The 21503-nt window shown below is 33.9% G+C and overlaps 2 protein-coding genes across 7 annotated transcripts; one reads left to right on the top strand and one right to left on the bottom strand.

The window, feature by feature from the left end:
• Window positions 1–278: 278 nt before the first annotated feature.
• On the bottom strand, window positions 279–20947 carry LOC131634437 (agmatine deiminase-like). 6 transcript variants are annotated; one of them, XM_058905114.1, is made up of 12 exons: window positions 20669–20947; window positions 16309–16404; window positions 4529–4650; window positions 4332–4445; window positions 4126–4215; window positions 3936–4020; window positions 3732–3787; window positions 3562–3640; window positions 3108–3242; window positions 2012–2244; window positions 731–889; window positions 279–558 (listed from the first exon to the last, which is right to left on the bottom strand). In XM_058905114.1, exons 3-12 carry the CDS (start codon window positions 4616–4618, stop codon window positions 475–477), a joined length of 1125 nt encoding a protein of 374 aa, XP_058761097.1. In that variant the 5' UTR covers window positions 4619–4650; window positions 16309–16404; window positions 20669–20947; the 3' UTR covers window positions 279–474. The 6 variants fall into 6 exon arrangements, with proteins under 6 accessions (XP_058761097.1, XP_058761100.1, XP_058761089.1 ...); XM_058905117.1 differs by lacking the exon at window positions 16309–16404 and having other exon boundaries at window positions 4529–4655; XM_058905106.1 differs by lacking the exon at window positions 16309–16404.
• Window positions 17166–20633, top strand: LOC131634465 (uncharacterized). The gene is made up of 8 exons (XM_058905140.1): window positions 17166–17423; window positions 17546–17629; window positions 17739–17899; window positions 18077–18220; window positions 18294–18383; window positions 18767–18873; window positions 18971–19055; window positions 19588–20633. The coding sequence occupies exons 1-8, from the start codon at window positions 17312–17314 to the stop codon at window positions 19684–19686; spliced, it is 882 nt and encodes a 293-aa protein (XP_058761123.1). The 5' UTR covers window positions 17166–17311; the 3' UTR covers window positions 19687–20633.
• Window positions 20948–21503: the final 556 nt, after the last annotated feature.

Genomic DNA, 21503 nt, shown 5'->3' with positions numbered 1-21503 from the left:
TGAAGTTTTATTTCTTTTTGTTTTAGAGTTTATGTTTCTTTCAATGGAGTTAGTCTAAAGCTAAAACTTCATGCAATTTTCCCTAAACTTCTTCCATTACTCTCAAAGTTCTTCCTTTTTGTTCCAAACTTCAGGCCAAAATCTTAATAATCTGAGCATTGTTATTTGAACATAAAAATCTAACATCAGATACTGACTACTGATACAACATATAAAATACATTGATAATAAGTGAGTTAGATTTTAGATGAGAGATAAGACAATATAAAATTGAAAACTGTATCAAACTATGGTGAGATATCAACTTTTATATTGACATCTTTTCAGGATATTCAATCATTCATGAGAAATAAATGTTTTCACAATTTAAATATCAATTTTGTTTTATTTTCAATGGCTTTCCATTTATCAAGCAATTAATCAATCATCCTAATAAAATTACCAATACATATCAACGTTGCTGGGAGAGTATCGCTAAATGGCTGGTTGTTGCTGAGTGATGCAATGTATATTTCCACCTGACAATACAATCTCCCTGGAACCTTCAATTCCCACAACCTAGGAACCAACAAACATTATAAAATGTCATCAGTATCCAAAACAACTCAAATAATACCTAAATGTTAGTGCAACAACACAGTCTTTGAAATATTACCATATGGCATAACAACTCTTCAACTGAAAAGAAGAGTATTTCAACAATCAATGATATACAAAAACAATTACTTACTTCATGATGAGGAAACGTCTTAGACAGAACTCTGATAGCTTCATCATCCCACTTTTTATCTCCAAATTTTGGAACAACAATAGCACCATTTGCAATGTAAAAGTTTACATATGAAGCAGCAAGCCTAGTACCGGGAAGTCTTGGCTTGGCGCAGTCATCCTGAAAAATATAAGGTTAGGCCATAAAATCCAATAGAAGTTTATTTTGTGTAGTTGCATGAATAAGTTAGCAATCAGAAGTGTAATAAACAGTAATATTCATTCTTAACCATATAAGGTATCAATCTTAACACAAGTTCAGTATATTAATTTTCATATCATACGTAGTAGGATAGCCATTATTAGAATATCATAATTTAAATTCTACTTGACTACAACTTCTGAACTATTGGCAATATTTGAGCTGTTAGCGGTTTTTTTTTAAACACAGATTAAAGCTTGAAATCTTCATCCAAAACCCATGTCTTAATATGCTGATTGCTAACTAGTTGTGTTCCAAAGATTGCACTGATTCCGAGCATTACATGCAATAGATCACTTTCTAGCAGTGTCGTCAATAGCAGATGCAGAAAAAAGAGGTTGGTTATGCTACAGTGCCATAGCACCATTATTTGACAACACTTTGTATTAAATAGCGTATCACAGAACATAGCAACATAGCAGTTCGTTTAAATTCCACTGCACTATAGCATACCGCTATTTGACAATATTGCTTTCTAGTAATTAGCTCTTCCCAATACTACATACTACTGAAAACAAAATTGACTTGACTGCAAATGAACTTCAATAACCTAAGTATCAAATTATGTTAGAGATGTAATCATATGGTTACCCTAGGCCTTTGAGCTTTCCATATAACCATACACTAGAGACTCCATTAAAGAAACACCACACCCAATCCTTTAGAAAAGCAACTATGTAAAATGCAATGCAAGCCAACCAAAACAGAGAAAAATTCTTAGGTCTGCCTATGTAGTTTTCCAAATGGTATCCAATCCAATGATATATGTTTCACATCATCCTCACAACCAACAACTGAACTATGTATTAACCAATATATAAGGCCTGGGATTTGAAAAATGTAAAATCATCTGGCCAAGAGAAAAGAGCAAGCCTCAAATATGACATCTCAAACTTCTACAACTGCTGATCATACAACAATAAAGGTACACTCCAATAGAATTGAGTTTGTATTTTGAAAATTACTTATTTTTTTAATTATATTTTCAATCATTTAAGAAATAAATTTAAATGGAAAAAGAAACAAAATTTGGATGTTTACCTGGAAAACCCCCGCAGCCTCTTTCTCCGTCATGTATAGTGGATCCGGGACATGGAGTTTAATGATTTCCAATTTTCTACCATTAGCATCTGTTACACTTGAAAGGAAAACATATGCTTCTTCAGATATTTCATACTGAGGATCAGTTTTATCATCAGTCCAAGATAGCAGAACCACACCGGGCCTCGCAAAACAGCAGATGTTATCAATATGACCATTTGTATCGTCATCTCCTGTATAAAAACAGCATACTTAATAACATAGGGAATATGGAGAAACTAAATGCCACTTTGAACTTAAAACATGTATCGCAAGTATTCTAGCCCGTCTCTATGGAAATGAAAGTGTCTAATATTCCAGTTTGGGAGATTCTTTAAATGTGTGGAATTACACAGTTTTTCAACAATATGTTACCATGTTGGAGTCGTGTGTGAATAAAGTAGTATTGTAATGAAGTATCATCAACATAAATATCCTTTTGTGAAAAAAAATAAGGATCCTAAAAAAAAATTGTAAGAACATCATAACAAAACAAAACCACCACCAGCCTCCTGTTTCTTTTTGTGGAAAATTTGCTAATAAAAACGATTGTTATTAACTCCTTGAGACTTCTCATTTCTTATTAAGAAAGATGGAGAGAAATGAGTCAATTTTATCTTACTTTGTTTAATTCTACAATGCAGAAAAATACTTACGTGATAATCAATATGAACTAATTGAGTGAGATCTAAAACCTTATATGTACACGATGATAGCATAGTAAAAAAATACAGAAATTAATCTCTTGACAGAAAGTGGATTCTACACAAGAGAACAGCCAGATTTCCCTTATCATACTTGGTGATAAGTACCATGAAATGGTTGTAAAACTTTTTATAAGCTGCATCTTGCATTATTCCATTATTCGGTTGGTTTTACATTGAATTACAGTATTTTCTCATATATAAAATTCTTCTTATCCAAAACAAATCTATAAAATTATGATAAATGTCCATATATATTGTTTATATGAATACCATATTAAATATCCCGTGCAAAATACTATCAATTCATAGTAAGATTCTCAATCTAAAAGATCAGTATCAAGTTTATTTACCATATAATCCACGAGGCAACCATATAACCTTCCTGATTCCAAGATATGCCTTAAGTTCATCCTCTATTTGGCTCTTACTCAAATGAGGATTCCTGTTCTTGTTCAATAGACACTCTTCTGTGGTAAGACATGTTCCTGAGAGAAGAAAAAATTACTGAAGTAAACAGCAAAACATAAAAATTACAAAAGCAATTCAGTACAGAGATCCAAGTTTAGAGCAGTGAATCTAAGTAAATATAATCTGGTATCAGAACAGATTGAAATAACAGGCATTACCAGGAAAAAAAAATGAAGGTAACAGATTATACCATATTCATGAACATAACATATACAAAATAATTCTGCTGTCCAAGTACCTAATTACCCTTATCCTTGTTCAAGAATGAATCGGTACAAAAACTAATCTTAGAGCTGGATAACTAGCATGCCAACAAATCACTGCATTAACTCTTACCTTCTCCATCCACATGGATGCTTCCGCCTTCAAGCACCATAGAATGCGAAAACCTAGGAATTCTCTCAACATCCAAAATCTACAACAAATATGGTGATAGTAGCAAAATCAGCAAGTGATTACAAGTTTACCACAGCTAGAAAACAAACAAAATATTCAACCACTCTTACCTTCTTAGCAACATAGGTATCAAGACTCCAATCACTGTAACATCCATCTTCTACACCTAAACATTTTATAAAGTTCAATTAGTTTAAGAACCAATAACTAATACACTACAATTCAATGAATCACATATGTTTTTTTTTCCTTTAACCAAGCTCCTCAAATCACAAATCCTAAAAGATCTAAATTTCAAAACAATATGTACTCACCTCCCCAACTATTAAAACTCCAATCAATCCCCGCAATCCTATGTTCCGTATCACCAGATTCCGGCGTTCCTCTTTTCACAACAAACTGTTACACAAAACAAAGAAAAACTCATTCTTCAACAAAAACCACAATGCATAATGCATATATAGAATACCAAACAAATAACCAAAAACCGATCCACAAACTCACAGTAGGTCCAATGTCACGAAACCAAGAATCATTAGAGCAAATCTCAATGACTCTGATATGCTCTGGTAACTGACTCCGAGCATTCTCCCACTAAAAACATAACCAAACCAAACCAAAACAAACCATATCATATAATCATAAACAAATTTTCAGAGCGCTATAAATCAATAGCAATAGTACAGTAAAAAGTAAAACCATTAACCTACTTGAGCGGAACAAGCGCAAACGGTTACTCTCTCGAATCTGGAGATCGCGGACGCCACCCTAACAAACACACGTTGAGCATGAACGGCGTTGTCACGCCAATTATCAGCGCGTTCCTATCACGCAACAACACAGAGATTAATTAACACACAAAACACAACGAGAGAAAAAATGCATGAGGTTATAATATAATACTTACAGGCCAACCCATCCAACACTGCGTATGGGGTTCCCATTCTGCAGGCATGTGAAATCCAAGAGAGGAAGGAGTATCTTCGAGATGCATCATGCAATATTATTCTCGGTTCTGTAGTTTTTGCTCTGTTCTTCAGAATCGATTTTTGATGAAAAAAAAATTAAGATGATATAACTTAATCAAACATGTAATATACATGACTTACATATATAGAGAAGAGAAGAAGGTGGATGCGTGGTCACTTCGAACTCTTCACCGAGTGAGAATATTTTTGTGAGAATATTTTTGTGGGTTCATTTTTCTAATATTTAACTCTTCATGCTGCCGCTGAATTAGACCATTTAAACCCGTTCTAGACTCAATTATCAAAATACTCCCTCCGACCGGACCGACCGGTTCGACCGGTTTCACCGTGAACCGGACCTATATCTGGTCCTAAGAGGCTTGTAAACCGTGCTGTCAAAAAACCGGGGAAGAAGCCGGAAAACCGGTACAAAACCGGGTGAACCGACCAAAACCGGCGGTCTAAGTGGTTAATCATGTTGAACCGGTTTTTATAACTGATCAAACATTTTTTATTATTTAATATTTATCATTTCAAGAGCCCTACATTTTTTAAAATATTCCAATTCAAGAGAAGAAAAATTACAAACCGGATAACTTGACTGCAAGTTATCCGGTGAAGAAAAATTACAAATCGGATAACTTGACTGCAAGTTATCCGGTGAAGAAAAATTACAAACCGGATAACTTGACTGCAAGTTATCCGATGAACTTTGGTAGGGGTGGGAAATGATAAATATTAAATAATAAAATTATTTTATTAATTAAAAGGATAGAATTGGAATATTTTAAAAAATGTAGGGGTAGAGGGATAATGGTAGGGGTATGAGGTATAATTTTCATCTAAGTGAAACTATTACAATACTATTGTCTATTGTTTTATGTTGTTATGCAGTATGTAATTATAAAAATCATAAAAACAAACACAAATATAATAACAGTAAAAAATACTACGATTTTTTCATCTAAAATAAAATTAAATAGAAGTAAATTTTTATACTTATGTGTGGTAATGAAATCAAATCATGTCATTTTAGATATAAATCAAATCTCACGTAAAAAATAATGAAAATGTTTTAAAATAATAAGTTTTTTTTTATTCTTTTATATATTATTTCTTAATAAAAATATTATAAAAATCATATTTAATCGTAACCGGTCAAACCCCGGTCAAACTCTTAAACCTTAAACCCATATTTATACCGGTTTAATTTCCGGTCCGGTTTTAATTACTTTGGTAAAAAGTAAGAGATATAATATTATTTTTACTATAATATCCTTATTATATATTGGAAATTGTGAACTTTTTAATAATTAGAGGGTGGAATTTGAAAAAATATGTCACTTATTTTGGGACATCATTTTAAGTCACTCCTTGTAGGATAGAGAGAGTATTTGTTTTTTAAAAATAAAATAAGTAATATGATTATTAGAAGACAATTATTTGGAAGACAAAATTGTTAGGTGACTTTACTGAAAAAAGAATCCTAAACTAATGGAATCGAATGGGGTCCTGGCTGGGGCACTTGCTTTTCAAAGATTCTATGTTGTGTGTGGTTCCTATGCGGTGTTGGACACTAGTGGTTATTCCGTCACTTTCTGTTCAAAGTAAAAAAGGAATCTTTGAAATACAACTAAATATAATAACAAACCGTCGAATCTCAATAGAAGAGAATCTATACAAAACCAAAAAGTAAAAAATAAAAAATTCACATTAATACAAAACCAAAATGTTGTTAACAGGAAGTTTGGTCTCATCTATATAATAAGTTGTGGTATCAACTACTTATTTGAGAATTTTGTTAAGAGATAAGGGATATCTTTTTTACAAGAAAAAGCATAGGACTAGTAAAACCGGTCTACATGTATACTTTTGTTGAAGTATAATGGCACATTCAGCGTATTGTTGTTAGTTTGTTGGATTTTGTGTTGGACTTTAGTAGTTTGGCCCAATATATATATATATATATATATATATATATATATATATATATATATATATATATATATATATATATATATATATATATATATTGTATTTGCTTTGTAATTGTTAGTATCGTGAGAATAATATAGAACCATTCTTGTAACCGTTTTTCAATTGAGTAAAAGTTAGTTATAATTTGTCTCTATCTTCTTCCATTTTCATCGTGTTCATCTTTGTTCATCTTGTTCCGTTGTGCACCAACAATTGGTATCTAGAGCTCCGGTTCGGATCCACGGGAACGGAAACACGAGTGTACGTAAGGCGTGTGTGATTGATTTCGTTGTTCTTGAATTCACTTTGAATTCACAATCGAAATCGTATTTGAATCACATTTATTGATTTCGAAGGATCGGAATTCGGGAAACACAAGTGTTTGGTGAGATCTGAGTGATTTCTTGCATAATTTCTAAGATGAACGGTGGAAATGGTGGTTTGAATACGAAACTTTCGGTGTTTGATAGAATAATTGGAATTGATGGATGATTCAGATGTGTGTGTTGTTTGGCGCTCAAGATATGCTTGATCTCGTCAACGATGATGTTTACAGTGAAAATTGGTAAACAAGTGCTAGTCTTCCAGAATATTAATCTTTTGATTACTCACAGGATCGACTAGATTGATCCTAGTGTTCGAACAAGAAATGTCACTAGAAAGGGGGGGTTTGAATAATGACCTCTTTTTCTTCCTTTTTAAAATTAAGTTGAGTAGTTAAAAGGTAGATGATTAAGAAAATAGTAAAGCAAAAAGCACACAACAATTTATACTGGTTCACCAAATGGGTTAGTCTAGTCCTCACATACAGTGAGATTTTTCTATTCCTCAAACTCATATCCTCCAAGAGGGGTAACTGGAATATTTCTTACAGAGCCTCAAAAGGCTATTACACTTTCCTAGAGTTTTCTCTAATTTTGAATTGACTACTATATTTCGTCAAGATTTTATATCTCTTGATGATATACAAAATGAAGAATTTTTGTTTCAAGATTACTTCATTATGTGGCAGTGATGTAACTTTCACTATTGAATAGAGCTTCTATTAATTTAAGACTTTTGGAAGCTTTTGTGTGTTTGATCTTTTTTTCTTCTTATCAATTGATGCACTATCAGAAAGATTTTGGTGATGTATTTATAGCCATGTGAATAGAGAGTCGTTTAAGAGTGCTGAGTTGGAATTGTACTTTGAGTTTTCATGGGTTGTGTCCTTTGAGTATATGGACCTTGAAAGTTCTGGGCGCAATTTTTGAATATGTTGGATCTAGTAAGAGGTTCATGTGTTTTCTTGTGTCTTTGGGTAGTGAATGTTCTTGAATGTTATTTGCAAGTACTCAAGTTAAATTGAGATATTCTTTTTAAAAATAAAATCATATGAGAGTTATTGTCGTGGATGGCCCGTCTTAATTCACAAAAAATAAACTGAAAGAGGAGTTAGAATAATAGTTTGTTGTCCTGAAAATAAGATATGTTTCAACACCTAGGACATGTGCTTTCAATTTTAAATTTTGTTCTTATGAATGAAGGACAATTCGACTGTGCTCATGTTCTTACTAAAATGTTTGTTTTGATCTAAGTAATTCTTTAAAGCAATATTATGAACTTGTAAAGAAACGAAATAAAGGCAATTGAAAGTAAATTGCGAAGAAGTAAAATTCTGGAAATGATAAGTTGTAAAATTGTAGAAAAGATAAAATTGGTGTTTACACGTACATTCTCAGAAGACTCTTTTCTCAATACGCAAATACTTTGAGTTCTTTAGTGAGATTTGTACAAAATGAATAAACACCTCGAAACACTGAGACTCCTATATATACTAACTTGAAATAACTGTTTTTAATTGCCTTTCGTTTATAACATGTCACATTTCGTTCGCCATGCCTTCCTTTCATTCTGAAGCTCCACGCGTCTTCTGGTAAAATGGATAAGGACGGAAATCAGTTATTTCTTCATTCAATCTCAACTTCTCCGTCGAATAGCATTCTTCTTCGTTGAACCAACTACTAAACTTAACAAATATTTCTAAGTCCAAGTCCAACACTTCCCTTTATAAGGAGTGACTTCGACGGGCTTTCAGCAAACATGCCATTTTTGTCGAACGATTCATAATATCTCAAAAGATATTTCCTTTCCTTTATTAATAACATGGTGTTGAAATATATAGCTAACAAATTGCAACCCCCCCCCCCCCCCCAAAATAAACTGAAAGAGGAGTTAGAATAATAGTTTGTTGTCCTGAAAATAAGATATGTTTCAACACCTAGGACATGTGCTTTCAATTTTAAATTTTGTTCTTATGAATGAAGGACAATTCGACTGTGCTCATGTTCTTACTAAAATGTTTGTTTTGATCTAAGTAATTCTTTAAAGCAATATTATGAACTTGTAAAGAAACGAAATAAAGGCAATTGAAAGTAAATTGCGAAGAAGTAAAATTCTGGAAATGATAAGTTGTAAAATTGTAGAAAAGATAAAATTGGTGTTTACACGTACATTCTCAGAAGACTCTTTTCTCAATACGCAAATACTTTGAGTTCTTTAGTGAGATTTGTACAAAATGAATAAACACCTCGAAACACTGAGACTCCTATATATACTAACTTGAAATAACTGTTTTTAATTGCCTTTCGTTTATAACATGTCACATTTCGTTCGCCATGCCTTCCTTTCATTCTGAAGCTCCACGCGTCTTCTGGTAAAATGGATAAGGACGGAAATCAGTTATTTCTTCATTCAATCTCAACTTCTCCGTCGAATAGCATTCTTCTTCGTTGAACCAACTACTAAACTTAACAAATATTTCTAAGTCCAAGTCCAACACTTCCCTTTATAAGGAGTGACTTCGACGGGCTTTCAGCAAACATGCCATTTTTGTCGAACGATTCATAATATCTCAAAAGATATTTCCTTTCCTTTATTAATAACATGGTGTTGAAATATATAGCTAACAAATTGCAACCCCCCCCCCCCCCCCCCCCAAAATATCATTTTCGACATACTAAAGAAAAGGGCATTTTTGACCATTCATTCAACACCAAAACTTCAGTTTTAATGACGTCATAGTCATTATGACATCTCTTTTCAAAAAGTCTCTTCAAATCCTTGCATGCAGATTTTCTTCAATCATAACGCTCCTCGGTTCTAGGAGATCGTGGGTAACCTATAACTGCCACCACTTTTCACGAATTGAGTGTCTTACATGCGTCACATGCATTAAACCCACTTTCCAAGCACTTGACGAAAACAGTTCCAATTCTCAGCTTATAAATAGCTCTTCTTCACCATTTCAAACGTTTCTCCTCTTTCTCTCCAGATTTCTTCAAATCTTTACTTTCTCATCTTCGTCTTCTTCATCTATCCTCAAGCAACTTCCACCATTACCAATGGCGTCTTCCTCCACGGCAAACAAAGATTCCAAGAAGACTCAAGAGACCATGAAATCTTCCGGCTTACCTCTCGTCCATAAAATTTTGGGGCCTCAAGTTATGGGCATTCAACAATATGTTCCTGAACTGTTCACTGAAGAACAACGGAGGATCTATAAATCCCATGTATTACTTCTTATCTACATAGCTGCAAAAACTCATGCCATGTTAGGACCCATATCAGATCCAACAACTGACCCTGAAAAACTTAAACAGTTTTTTCCTACTTATGATAGGTATAAACCCATAGGAAATGTTAGAAAACCTAAGGCAAAAGATGAAGTTCACACTAATGAACAACCACACCTTGATCACTAAAGCAATCCTTCGACGAATGAGCTCATCAACTTAGGTTTTATGAATAATGGATTTAGGGTCTTTCAATCCTCTCCTATGTTTAGAGACTCTACGGACTATCTAGCTTGGATAGCCAAGGTAGAAAAGAAAAAAATCTCAATACTGAAAAGATATGGGTATTTTCGATTTGATCGAACTATCAAAGGTATGTCCTGCTTATTGCTCAAGCATGCTAGTTGCTTCCCTGTACTTCTGGGATAGTACTCACCAACCTTTTCATCTTCCTTCTGGAATGATGACACCGACCCTCTTCGACATAGTTGTTATCATTAGACTCAAACCTATTGGAGAGACCTTTGACCCTTCCTACCTGGCCGAAGATTCCATTGACTTTGATGTCTCTAGAGCATCGTACAACACCCATATCGAATACTATCACGACAAACAGACTGACGTAATGTCTGATCGAGAGCATATTGCATTCCTCACTCTCTAGCTATGTCGTTATGTCTTCTACTTAAGATCCATTCAAATAGCAAAGAAGTACATCATCATCGCCAACCAATTCAACGCTGGACACAGACTCTGTCTAAGCGAGTTGATCTTGATTCATCTTTATGAATCTTTGGGTGAAGGAGTTACATACCTCAAAACCCCTAAGAAGAAAGGAAACCTACTATTCGCTGGACCCTTCTGGCTGCTTCAACTTTGGTTGAATGTTTTCTTTGAAGCCTCCTTACCATACCTCAACCCTATTGATGCTAATTCTGACGAGATCAAGAATAGTAGAATCAAAGAAGTACGTCTGGCCCAGATAACTCCAGTCGAAGAAGGGCGTAATCTCCAATAAACTTTTACCAACTTCGTGATGGTTCTTGCACAGCTTCATAATTTTACCCTTTCTATGACTCCTTTCGCCACCAGAAAGATTTGTCCTGAGTGGTTCACAAAGAAATTTCCTGCCCCCATGAAAGAACAAGCAGCAGAGTATCTTAGCATCTAGGAATCATTTCTTACCCCAAGAGTGATACCACTAAGACTTCACCCATCAAAGAACCAAATCACTTTATTAAGCTATCATCCTAACCTTGTCGCTCAACAATTTGGCCTCATTCAAATATTACCCGAACCTCTTTTTGACAAGAAGAACATTCTCATTCTTTACAACATGGTTCATACAGAGGAGAAAAGTCACAAAATTTTGTTTAGATATTATGGTCGAGCCAAACTTGTTCCAGTAGCATTCCAACCATGTTTCCTTCCTACTCAAAAATTTGACTCCTGGTGGCATAATTATTATTCTGAGGAGTTTCTATATGTTGAAGCGTTCACTCGACATCTAACTAAGGCTTTTTCTTCCGTGTAAGAAAGGATCAAGAAAGGTACTTCAACTCATATCAAAGAGATCCAAGCATTCCAGAAATACTTTGAAACTGCTTAAACAACACACAAAAAATGGAAAAGGTAAAACAGGCACATATATGAAAGATAACAGACTAGCGACACGTGGAATGTTGAGATTTAAGGAGAAAAATATAGGAGGTTCAGCCAAAGAAGTAGAAAACGTGTGGGAAAAGGCAACAAGTGGGAAGCATGAAGACTTTAACCAATCAGAACTCTTTATTGTTTCTGTGTGTGTGAGAGAGAGAAGAACCGAATCCTCAAATTAAAATAGCGAAAAAGTGACTACGTGAATAGTGAACAGTGAACAAACTATTAAAACTGTCATGTCAAATAGTAGTAGTCAGGTTAATAAAGATGAACAATAGTTTGAGGAGTATGGCATCAGACCACCATATCTAATGGGAACGTGTCACACTTCTGTAGTTCAGACTGTTAGCAATAAAGAACTCGAGGAGATGTGCATGGGAGTTAAAACCGATGGTGATAAAGCTTAACAACTTTTAGCTATAGAACATGTAGATATGACAGAAATAGGGAAGAAACTCAACCACTAAGTTGTAGTCTGGTGGATCCTAGAAGTTACTTCAATTCAATTTTGTTATGATTATGAGTACATCAAATCAATTTCTTGTTTGGAATTGTAGGGGTGAGGCTAATAAAACGTTTTACAGATATAGAAAACATTACATGGACTTGTATAAGCCCGATATGTTTGTTATGTTAGAAACTAGGAGCGATCCCATGAAACTCACGAATCCTTTGAAGAGATTAGGGTTCGATGATTCCATTAGCATGGAAAATACTGGCTTTGCAGGAAGGACTTATGTTACATGGAAGACAGAAAAGATGGTTGTTCATCAACTGCACAAAGATACTCAATTTATTCACACTCGTATCAAGGACCAAGCTGGTAAAGAATGGCTTTTTACAACCATTTATGCTAGTCCAAATGTTATTAATAGAGGTCTCTTTGGGAGGATTTACGTAACATTGCGGAGGATTAAAGAACCTTGGCTGCTATATGGTGACTTTAATGATATATCTAATAGTACAGAACAAAAAGGTGGTGCACATGTTTTGATCAGGAAATGTAAGCTGTTTCGGGATAGTAATGAGTGTAATCTGCTTCATATGGAGACTGCGAGGCCGAAATATACGTGGAGAGGTCCTTTGTTTCATGGAGGACAACGAATCTATGAGAAGTTAGATAAAGAACTTAGCAACGAAGAATGAAGGGTGGAATTCCCAGACGCTCAAGCTAAGATGCTTACGAGGGGAGAATTTTTGATCATCATCCTCTCATAATTACTCTAAAGGTGTGTTTGATTCATAAGGTGACTCGAGAGTTCAAATTTAGGAGTTCTTGGAAGACGGATACATATTATAAAATGATGCTAAGAAAAACTTGGAACAGTGGTGATGATTTAAATGCTAATTTGGATAAGGTTAAAGAAGAGATTAAAAGGTGGAAGGTGCACACTTTTGATATAGTCATTGGTATGAAGAGAGAGATTATGGTTGGGCTTAATGGGGTGCAAAAATGTCTCCAACGTAATTTCAATGTTGCGGGTATGATTATGTTAGAGAAAAACTTACAGTTGGAATAGAGTAACATTCTCAAGAAGGAGGGGTTAATATGGTTCCAAAGATCGAGAACTCAGTGGCTTGTGGATGGTGACCGGAATACTCGATGTTACCATTTGAAAACTATAAATAGAAGGAGAAGAAACAATATTATAATGCCCTAGGATGACAATGGCAACTGGGTTGAGGATAAAGAGAAGTTGCAGGAGCTTGTGAGTAACTTCTACAAGGATCTGTTCGCGCTTCATTATGAATGGAAGGAGAAGGATTGAAATGAGATTTCATTTCCCATTCTTAATGAGGCTGAGATCAAGAGACTTGGTGATTCCATTAACAATGAAGAAGTGAATAGGGCTTTGTTTTCCAAGAAGCCTTGGAAGGGGCCTGGACTAGATGGTTATCCGGCAGGTTTTTATCAAAAGTATTAGGGAATCATATGTACGAGTGTATGCGATTTCGTAAAAAAGGTTTGGTGCAACCTAGGTAATATAGGAGAAGTCAACAAGACAAATATTTGCCTTATTCCAAAAGTCGATCATCCTCAGTCTGTTTCTCAATCTCGGCCAATTTCCTTGTGTAACACTATCTATAAGATTGTTAGCAAGGTAGTTGTTGAAAGGTTGAAAAGTTGCATGGATAAATTAGTCTCTCCCTTCCAAACTGAATTTGTCCCAGGCCGATTTATTCATGAGAATATCATAATAGCCAAAGAAGTTATGAACATTTTACATAAAAAGAGAGGTAAGAAAGGTGAGTTTGCCATCAAAATTGATCTCTCTAAAGCTTATGATAAGCTTTACTAGGAATTCATTTGGCATGCATTGAATGAGATAAAATTGCCTGAAAACATGATAAATATGATTATGCATGTTGTGTCAAGTGTTTAGACGAATGTAAACTAGCATGGAGCTAGAGGTGATTACTTTAGACTGCAACATGGGATCAGACAAGGGAATCCCATATCTCCTTATCTCTTTATGTTATGTATGGACAAGCTCTCTCATTTAATTGAGCAAGAAGTTGGGGCTAATAATTGGCGTGCGATTCAAATGGGAAAACATGGTCCAAAGATCTCTCATCTTATGTTTGCTGATGACCTTTTATTGTTTGGAGAAGCCAATGAAAACCAGATGAATTATGTTAGGAATACCATGAAGAGGTTCTGTAACATGTCAGGGCAAGAGGTTAGTAAGGAGAAGTCTAGCATCCTATTTTCTAAAAATATGTTGCGAAGTATGGAGAATAAACAGGTGAAGATATCGAGTTTTAGGGAGACTGAGCAATTTGGAAAGAATCTTGGCGTGTCGTTAAGTGGAAAAGCTTTGAGAAAGGCGGATTATCAGTATCTAGTGGAGCAGGTGGAGAGCAGACTTGCGAGCTGGAAAACTAATGTTTTATCTTTTGCAGGTAGAGTTACATTGACGAAGAGTGTCATTGAAGTTATTCTGACGTATGTTATGATAACCAATGTAATACAGTTTGCGTGTATTGATGAGATCCAAAGACTTCAACGCAACTTCATTTGGAGTGATACTGCAGACAAGAAGAAAATGTACGCAGTGAAGTGGGACACGCTCACGAAACCAAATCCTTCTGGTGGATTAGGGCTGAGAGATTTGGAGACCATGAATAGAGCCTGCTTAATCAAACTTAGCTGGAAAATGTTAACTAAATTGAATGATTTATGGTGAAAAGTGTTAAGAGGCATTTAATGTGAAGGAGAGGAACAAGACCATTATAAAACTAGGAGTAAATATTCGAGTTTATAGAGAGCGTTGTATAACACGATGCCATATATTAGGGAGACCGGTTTTTGGAGTATTTGCAATGGGGAAAACATTGATGCTTGGGGGACATTTGGCTAAGTCCTAGCATTTGCATAGCAGGTCTGGAAGTCCAGATTCTCGAAGATTTGCAAGGGGTAAAGGTGAAAGACTTGGTGATTGGAATTGGTAGTCATAATAAAATGCGATCCATTCTACCGCCTAGTATATATTATGGCAACAATAGCTTTATTCTAGTTGGGGCAGGTGATGTTTCTTATTCTGTTACGCAGATGTATCATGCATTGCTGAATTTTGGGGAGCAAAGTGAGAGTTCGGCTTGGGATAAAATTTGGTCTTTGAAGGTGTCGAAGCGAATTAGTTATTTCATGTGGCTGTTTAACCATGATAAACTAATGACGAATTATAACAAAAGTAAGAGGGGATTAGGTTCTGCTGTGTGTAATCTATGTGGGCACGTGAGGGAGACATTAGTTCATGTTATCCGAGACTGCCCTAGGGCCATGCAGGTCTGGCGGCAGCTAGTTCCTCTAGGGTTAATACAATCATTTTTATATGATATGGAGCTTGATGATTGGTTTTTGATGAATATCTCATTTTCAAGCAGTTCTAGTTTGTATTGGAAAGAGATGTGGGCCACGACTTGCTATTATAACTGGTTATGGAGGAATAAAGAAAAGCATGGAGAAGTTGCGAACCCCCCCTTTGATCCAAGAGAATTTATTTTTGTGAAGCTAAAGGAATACAACAAAATAGTGCGTACAAACTTATCTGTTATGGACAGGAGAAAAGTTCCCAAAACCGTTAAATGCATGCCCCCGATTGTTGATTGGGTGAAGTTGAATACGGATGGTGCGTGTAAAATCAATTCAGTAGCTGGCTGCAGGGGAGTGATAAGAAATGCATAAGGTATTTGGTTATGAGGTTTCTCATAATATATGGGTCATTGTAACGTCTTTATGGTGGAATTATAGGGATTGTTTGAAGATCTCCTCCAACTTACGTTGTCCCTTGGATAACGTAAGGTAGAAGTTAATGTAGATTCCATCATGATTGTTCAAGCTATAGCCACTGGTAGCGCTAAAGTGAGAGACAGCTCGGCGATTATTTCAAAGATAAGAAAGATTATGGAGAAGCATGAGGACATTCGCGTCTCTCACTCGTTTAAAGAAGTGAATAAATGTGATGATGCACTGGCTAATATGAGGTATAGTATGAGTTCTAGCATTGTGATCTATAATGCATCACCTGTTTGTATCGATAGCTTGTTAGATGAGGACTCTCGTGGTATCCTTTTCACTAGATTGGTGTCTGTATACTTTGCTGTGTTTTGAGCCTCTGGCCCTTTTTGTAACAAAAAAAATTATAGGAATAAAAAAACTGAAAAACTAATGAGTCATAGATAATTATAAAATACAAAAGAAATTGTTATATATTTATAATATTTCAAACTAATTTTATTTAGTTTATATTTTAATTTATTGAATAACTTTTCATATTATTCTTTGTTATAATTTGTAGAGATATTTAATTATTATTATTTTTATATTATTCTTTATTATCATTTGTAGAGATATTTAATTATTACTTTTATATTATTCTTTATTTGATTTTTTCGACATTTTTTATAGAGACAGTAAATTTATTAGGTAAAAATTTCTAAAGAGATTTTTTTTTTGATAAAAATTTTAGAGAGATTTTTTTTTTGAGAATTTTTAATTCTTTATATTTCTAATTTAAAATTGTAATGTATAAGATAGATTATTTTGTTGAGATTTTTTATTAGAGAATAAAAGTGGAGTTGATTTAAGAGAGAATAAATTAAAAATTGGAGATTTGAATAGATTAATAATATGATCATATTTAATATTTTATTGAGATTTTTTAATAGAGAATAAAAAAATAAGGTCAATTTAATAGAAAATAAATTAATAATAAGAGGTTTGGATAGATCAATAATAGTGTCAATTTTATAGAGAATAAATTAAAAATAATAGATTTAGATAGATCAGTAATAGGATCAATAATAATTATTTTTTTTAGAATCACAATTGTTTGATCTTTATATGATTTTTTTTTCAAAACATAATTAAGTTAACCTTTTTATTTCTATCCTAGACAAAATAGCGCCCGTTTAAGTTAGGTTTTTAAATAAACAAAAAAACCCATACCGCAGAGGCATTCTTCCCTGCCGCACCCTTACCGCTATCAGCTGCTACTGCATCATCATATAGTTGTTTTGTTGTTCTCCATGTTGCGTAGAAACGTCCGTTTGCGGAGAGAGTATTTGTATAGAAAAAGCTTAGAAGGAAACGAGCGTGTTCTTTATGAGAAGAAGCGCAAAGTCAGAGAAGCTCTTCAAGGTTTTCATTCATGAATTTTGTTTATTTGTTTTGTTGATTTGTTTACTCTTCACGGTAACTTCAAGAATGCAATTCAAATCAAATTCCGACGAAGGCAATTTGTTTTTATTTTTGTTTTGCAGATGGTAAACCTATACCAACTGAGCTTAGAAACGAGGAGGTTGCACTTCGTAGTCAAATTGATCTGGAAGATGTAAACACAGCTGGTATTGATATCGAATTTCTCTGTTTTTTTACATTGGGTATGATTTTGCTGATTTTGAATGTCAGTATGGTTGATTTTCACTTTTTGCATTATTGCTCTATTGAGTTCAGTTCCAACAACACACATTGATGACGAGTATGCATTTGCTGATGAGAAAGATCCTAAAATTATGCTCACCACATCAAGGGATCCAAGCGCTCCTCTTAAAAAGTTTGTAAAGGAGTTGAGTACTGTCTTTCCCAATGCTCAAAGAATAAACCGTGGCGGTCAGGTTGGAGCCTTTACCATTATATCATAACTCATGTGACAACAATGGGAAAATAGTATATAATAATCTTGAAATATTTGTTTGTCCAATCTGGTCAATCTTATCTTTGCTTAGTTTTACCATGAAAATATACATACATATTAACAGAGTAATACTTAATGATCTTCATTTTCATTTCAGGTTATTTCAGATATTATAGATGCTTGCAGATCGCACGACTATACAGATGTAATCTTGGTTCATGAACATCGTGGCGTGCCGGCTGGTTTAACTGTTTACCATCTACCATTTGGCCCAACTGCATGTTTTAGTTTACTCAATGTGGTAAGTGTCTGTCTTAGTGTTAACTATATATTTAAATTTAGGAGACTATATGTTACTTTGTTGTTTCTTGAAGGTTACAAGACATGAAATTAAAGATAAAAAAGGTCTTGGAACCATGCCGGAAGCTTATCCACATATTATACTTAATAATTTCTCAACTAAGGTATTCATATTCATAATTCAGTATGTGCTTTATTATCTACACCCTCCGGACACATTTATAAGCAACAAAAATGAAAAAAGTTTGGTCACTATTATAAGCAAAAGTCAATTATTACTCAATCATTCAATGCTATAATTCCTAATATACCCCTATATTTCAATTTCTAACATTATATCAAATTTAATAAGAAGGACATTATAGTAAATTTAATTGATTTTTCACCAAAATCTAAAAGTGAACTACACTTGATTGAATTTCTTAATAACCGTGAAAACCATTTTTGTTGCTTATAAATGTGTCCGGAGGGTGTATGTACATAATTGTTCATATGTTTTTGTGCTAAGGTCTGACTGCTAATAACATTTCTTTTGGTCTGGAAACAGTTAGGTGAAAGGACTTCCAATATTCTAAAGCATCTGTTTCCGGTGCCAAAACCTGATGCAGAGCGTATTGTCTCTTTTTCCAACAATTCGGACTATATCGAGTTCAGGTAGGTTACAGTTATCTGTTTTATGCATTAAGCCTTCTTTACAGTTACATTTACTCGTTTCCTTCTCATTTAAAATACCTTGTCTGCTGCCATACAGGCATCATATATATAACAAACGTGCAGGTCCTAACTCTGTAGAAATGAAGGAAATTGGTCCACGGTTTGATTTGCGACTATATCAGGTTTGTGTTGCGATTAAGTTCACTATTACTCCCTCCGTCTCATAATAAATGTCCTATTTGAGCAATGCGTGGTTTTTAAGAAAATGATTAGATGTGTTGGTTTTAGTAAAAAAGTTAATGTCATTTACTAGAATACCCCTATTAATAGTAGTTGAATAACGTGAAAGTTAATAAATAGGGGGCATAATAGTGGAAAAATAATAATGATTGACGCATTGGAATTGTAAATGGACAATTAATTTGAGACAAGAAAAAAATGCAAATGGGACACTTATTATGAGACGGAGGGAGTAGTTCTTATTTATGAAAGAGGGTTGAAGGAAATTGGTTCATGGATTCATCTAACATGTATCCACTTTGTGAAATGGTCGGAGCAATGCTCCTTAAGTGTGTTTTGTTCAGAAGTTTATTGAAATTGTCATAGGTTCCTATTTTTGCATTTTCTACTTTACATTAAACTCCAATCTTATTCCTAAGATTGGTTACCAAAAACATGTCCTTTCGTCCTTCATGTTTCTGAAACCTTATGCAGATAAAATTAAAATTGGGAACAGTGGATCAAGCTGAAGCTCAAATAGAATGGGTCTTCAAACCATACATGAACACTACCAAGAGGCGGAAGTTTCTCTGAAAATTTTGGATGAAATTTAATATATATACATATATTTTAATTTACTTTTTTATTCATTTACGTGTTATGTCATTTACTCATGTATTAAACATACTAAGTGCATTTAATGAAGCGATTTTTCAAGTTGACGAAGTGGTTCATAGGATAAAACTTTTGTCGTGGTTATGGAACTTGGTAGGAATTTCGGGAAACGTGTATTGTAATTATACTCTTTGGTGCAATCGGCCTATCGACTTTCTTAACTGTTGACTTTGTATGTGTCGGGAGAGTATTTTTTATACTCATCCGTCTATATTGAATCTCATTGCTTATATAAAAAATAAAAAACATACTAAGTGCATCGAGTGTATATCTATTTATTTTTTTAACAAATTATTTTATATTTTGAATAAAATTATTAACAATCTTTTAATATAGTTTTTGGTTGTTATTGTTTCAAATAAGTATATATTAATTGGTAAATTCTTTGGTTTTAGGTAAAACTCAACTTGTACAAAATGAGGTGTCATCACATTTTGTCCTATACATACACGATAGCTAGGGCAGTATTTAGGGTTATGGAAATGAATTTATATGAAAAATAGCATATGTTAATGTTTATTTTGGGATTTTATTTCTTTATTTTTCAAATTTAGTATGTTCATATGGATTAAAATGTAAGATGTTTTAAACTTTTATCATTGAATAAGTATTTTTTATAAAGAATTTATATGGATTAAAATGTAAGATGTTTTAAATTTTCATCATTGAATAAGTATTTTTTATAAAGAATTTATTAAAGAGACGCGCTTGAGGCTTGAGATTTTGAAGAAGTTCGAAATGGAGCACTGTAATAAGGCATGACAATTCTTAACACAATTTAACATCACAATACACAATTCATGGATTAATCAAGCATGCAATAGATACTTCTATTTCTAACCCCAATATCATGCATTTTCCCCAATTTTTTTACCCCAAGTTCCTAACTAATGGAACTCACCTCTTTTACTTGAAGATTCTGAGTTGGAGAGATGAAGATGATGATGAACCCAAGCTTGACTATTTGCTCTCTTCCAAAATCACCAAAGCTCCACATACATGCAAGAGGTGGATGGGCTTGTTCTTCCTTCTCCCTTCTTCTCTCCAATTTCGTTTTCTACTCTTCCTCCTTGACCTTAATTTTGATATTGGTTTGGTGAGAATGAGAATGAGTGCTTGGTGTTTGTTCTCCCATTTTCCTCTCATTTTACGTGTCCCACTTCTTCTCTTAAAAAATCTGAATTGGGAAATGTTCTTAATAAGAGGTTTTTAACCAAACAAGTCCTTAAGGTCCTCATTTAATATGAATAATAACCATAATGTCCTTCAACTATGCAACATTTATAAGCTTGTCATCCGATTCAATTCTAACCAAATCCTTGGAATCAATGGAATTCTAGTAAGACCATCTCCAATGGTGCAACTCATTTTTGAGTTCTTTATGGGTCCCACCAGCCATATCATCTCAAAATAATTTATTTAATATTTATTTTTTTAGTGTAATTCAAATGAGTTATTTATGGGTCCCACCAGCCATATCATCTCAAAATAATTTATTTAATATTTATTTTATTAGTGTAATTCAAATGGGTCCCACAACTTTACCTCATAAATTAATTTGAGTGGGTACCACAATTTTTTACTAGTTGCATTGCAATGCAACTCTACTATGACATGACATTTTGATTCAGTACTTAATTATTATATTGATGTCTAGTTGGAGAACTCATTTAAAAATACCACCATTGGAGATGCTCTAAGATCTTAAGTGACATACCATCTAACCAATTAAATGA

This window comes from Vicia villosa, linkage group LG1 (genome assembly GCF_029867415.1).
Source record: "Vicia villosa cultivar HV-30 ecotype Madison, WI linkage group LG1, Vvil1.0, whole genome shotgun sequence".
Classification (NCBI taxonomy): domain Eukaryota; kingdom Viridiplantae; phylum Streptophyta; class Magnoliopsida; order Fabales; family Fabaceae; genus Vicia; species Vicia villosa.
This window is presented reverse-complemented; position numbering and strand designations above follow the sequence as displayed.

Bases quoted from the DNA above. Each gene is read 5' to 3' on its own strand.
- LOC131634437 (XM_058905114.1), bottom strand. From the start codon at position 4,618: ATGATGCATCTCGAAGATACTCCTTCCTCTCTTGGATTTCACATGCCT. The intron at 2,245-3,107 runs GTAAATAAACTT...GTTTTTATACAG, and splicing joins GTTGCCTCGTGGATTATATG to GAGATGACGATACAAATGGT. The intron at 890-2,011 runs GTAAACATCCAA...TATATTTTTCAG, and splicing joins AGGCTGCGGGGGTTTTCCAG to GATGACTGCGCCAAGCCAAG.
- LOC131634465 (XM_058905140.1), top strand. From the start codon at position 17,312: ATGTTGCGTAGAAACGTCCGTTTGCGGAGAGAGTATTTGTATAGAAAA. The intron at 17,424-17,545 runs GTTTTCATTCAT...TTTGTTTTGCAG, and splicing joins AGTCAGAGAAGCTCTTCAAG to ATGGTAAACCTATACCAACT. The intron at 19,056-19,587 runs GTTTGTGTTGCG...AACCTTATGCAG, and splicing joins TTGATTTGCGACTATATCAG to ATAAAATTAAAATTGGGAAC.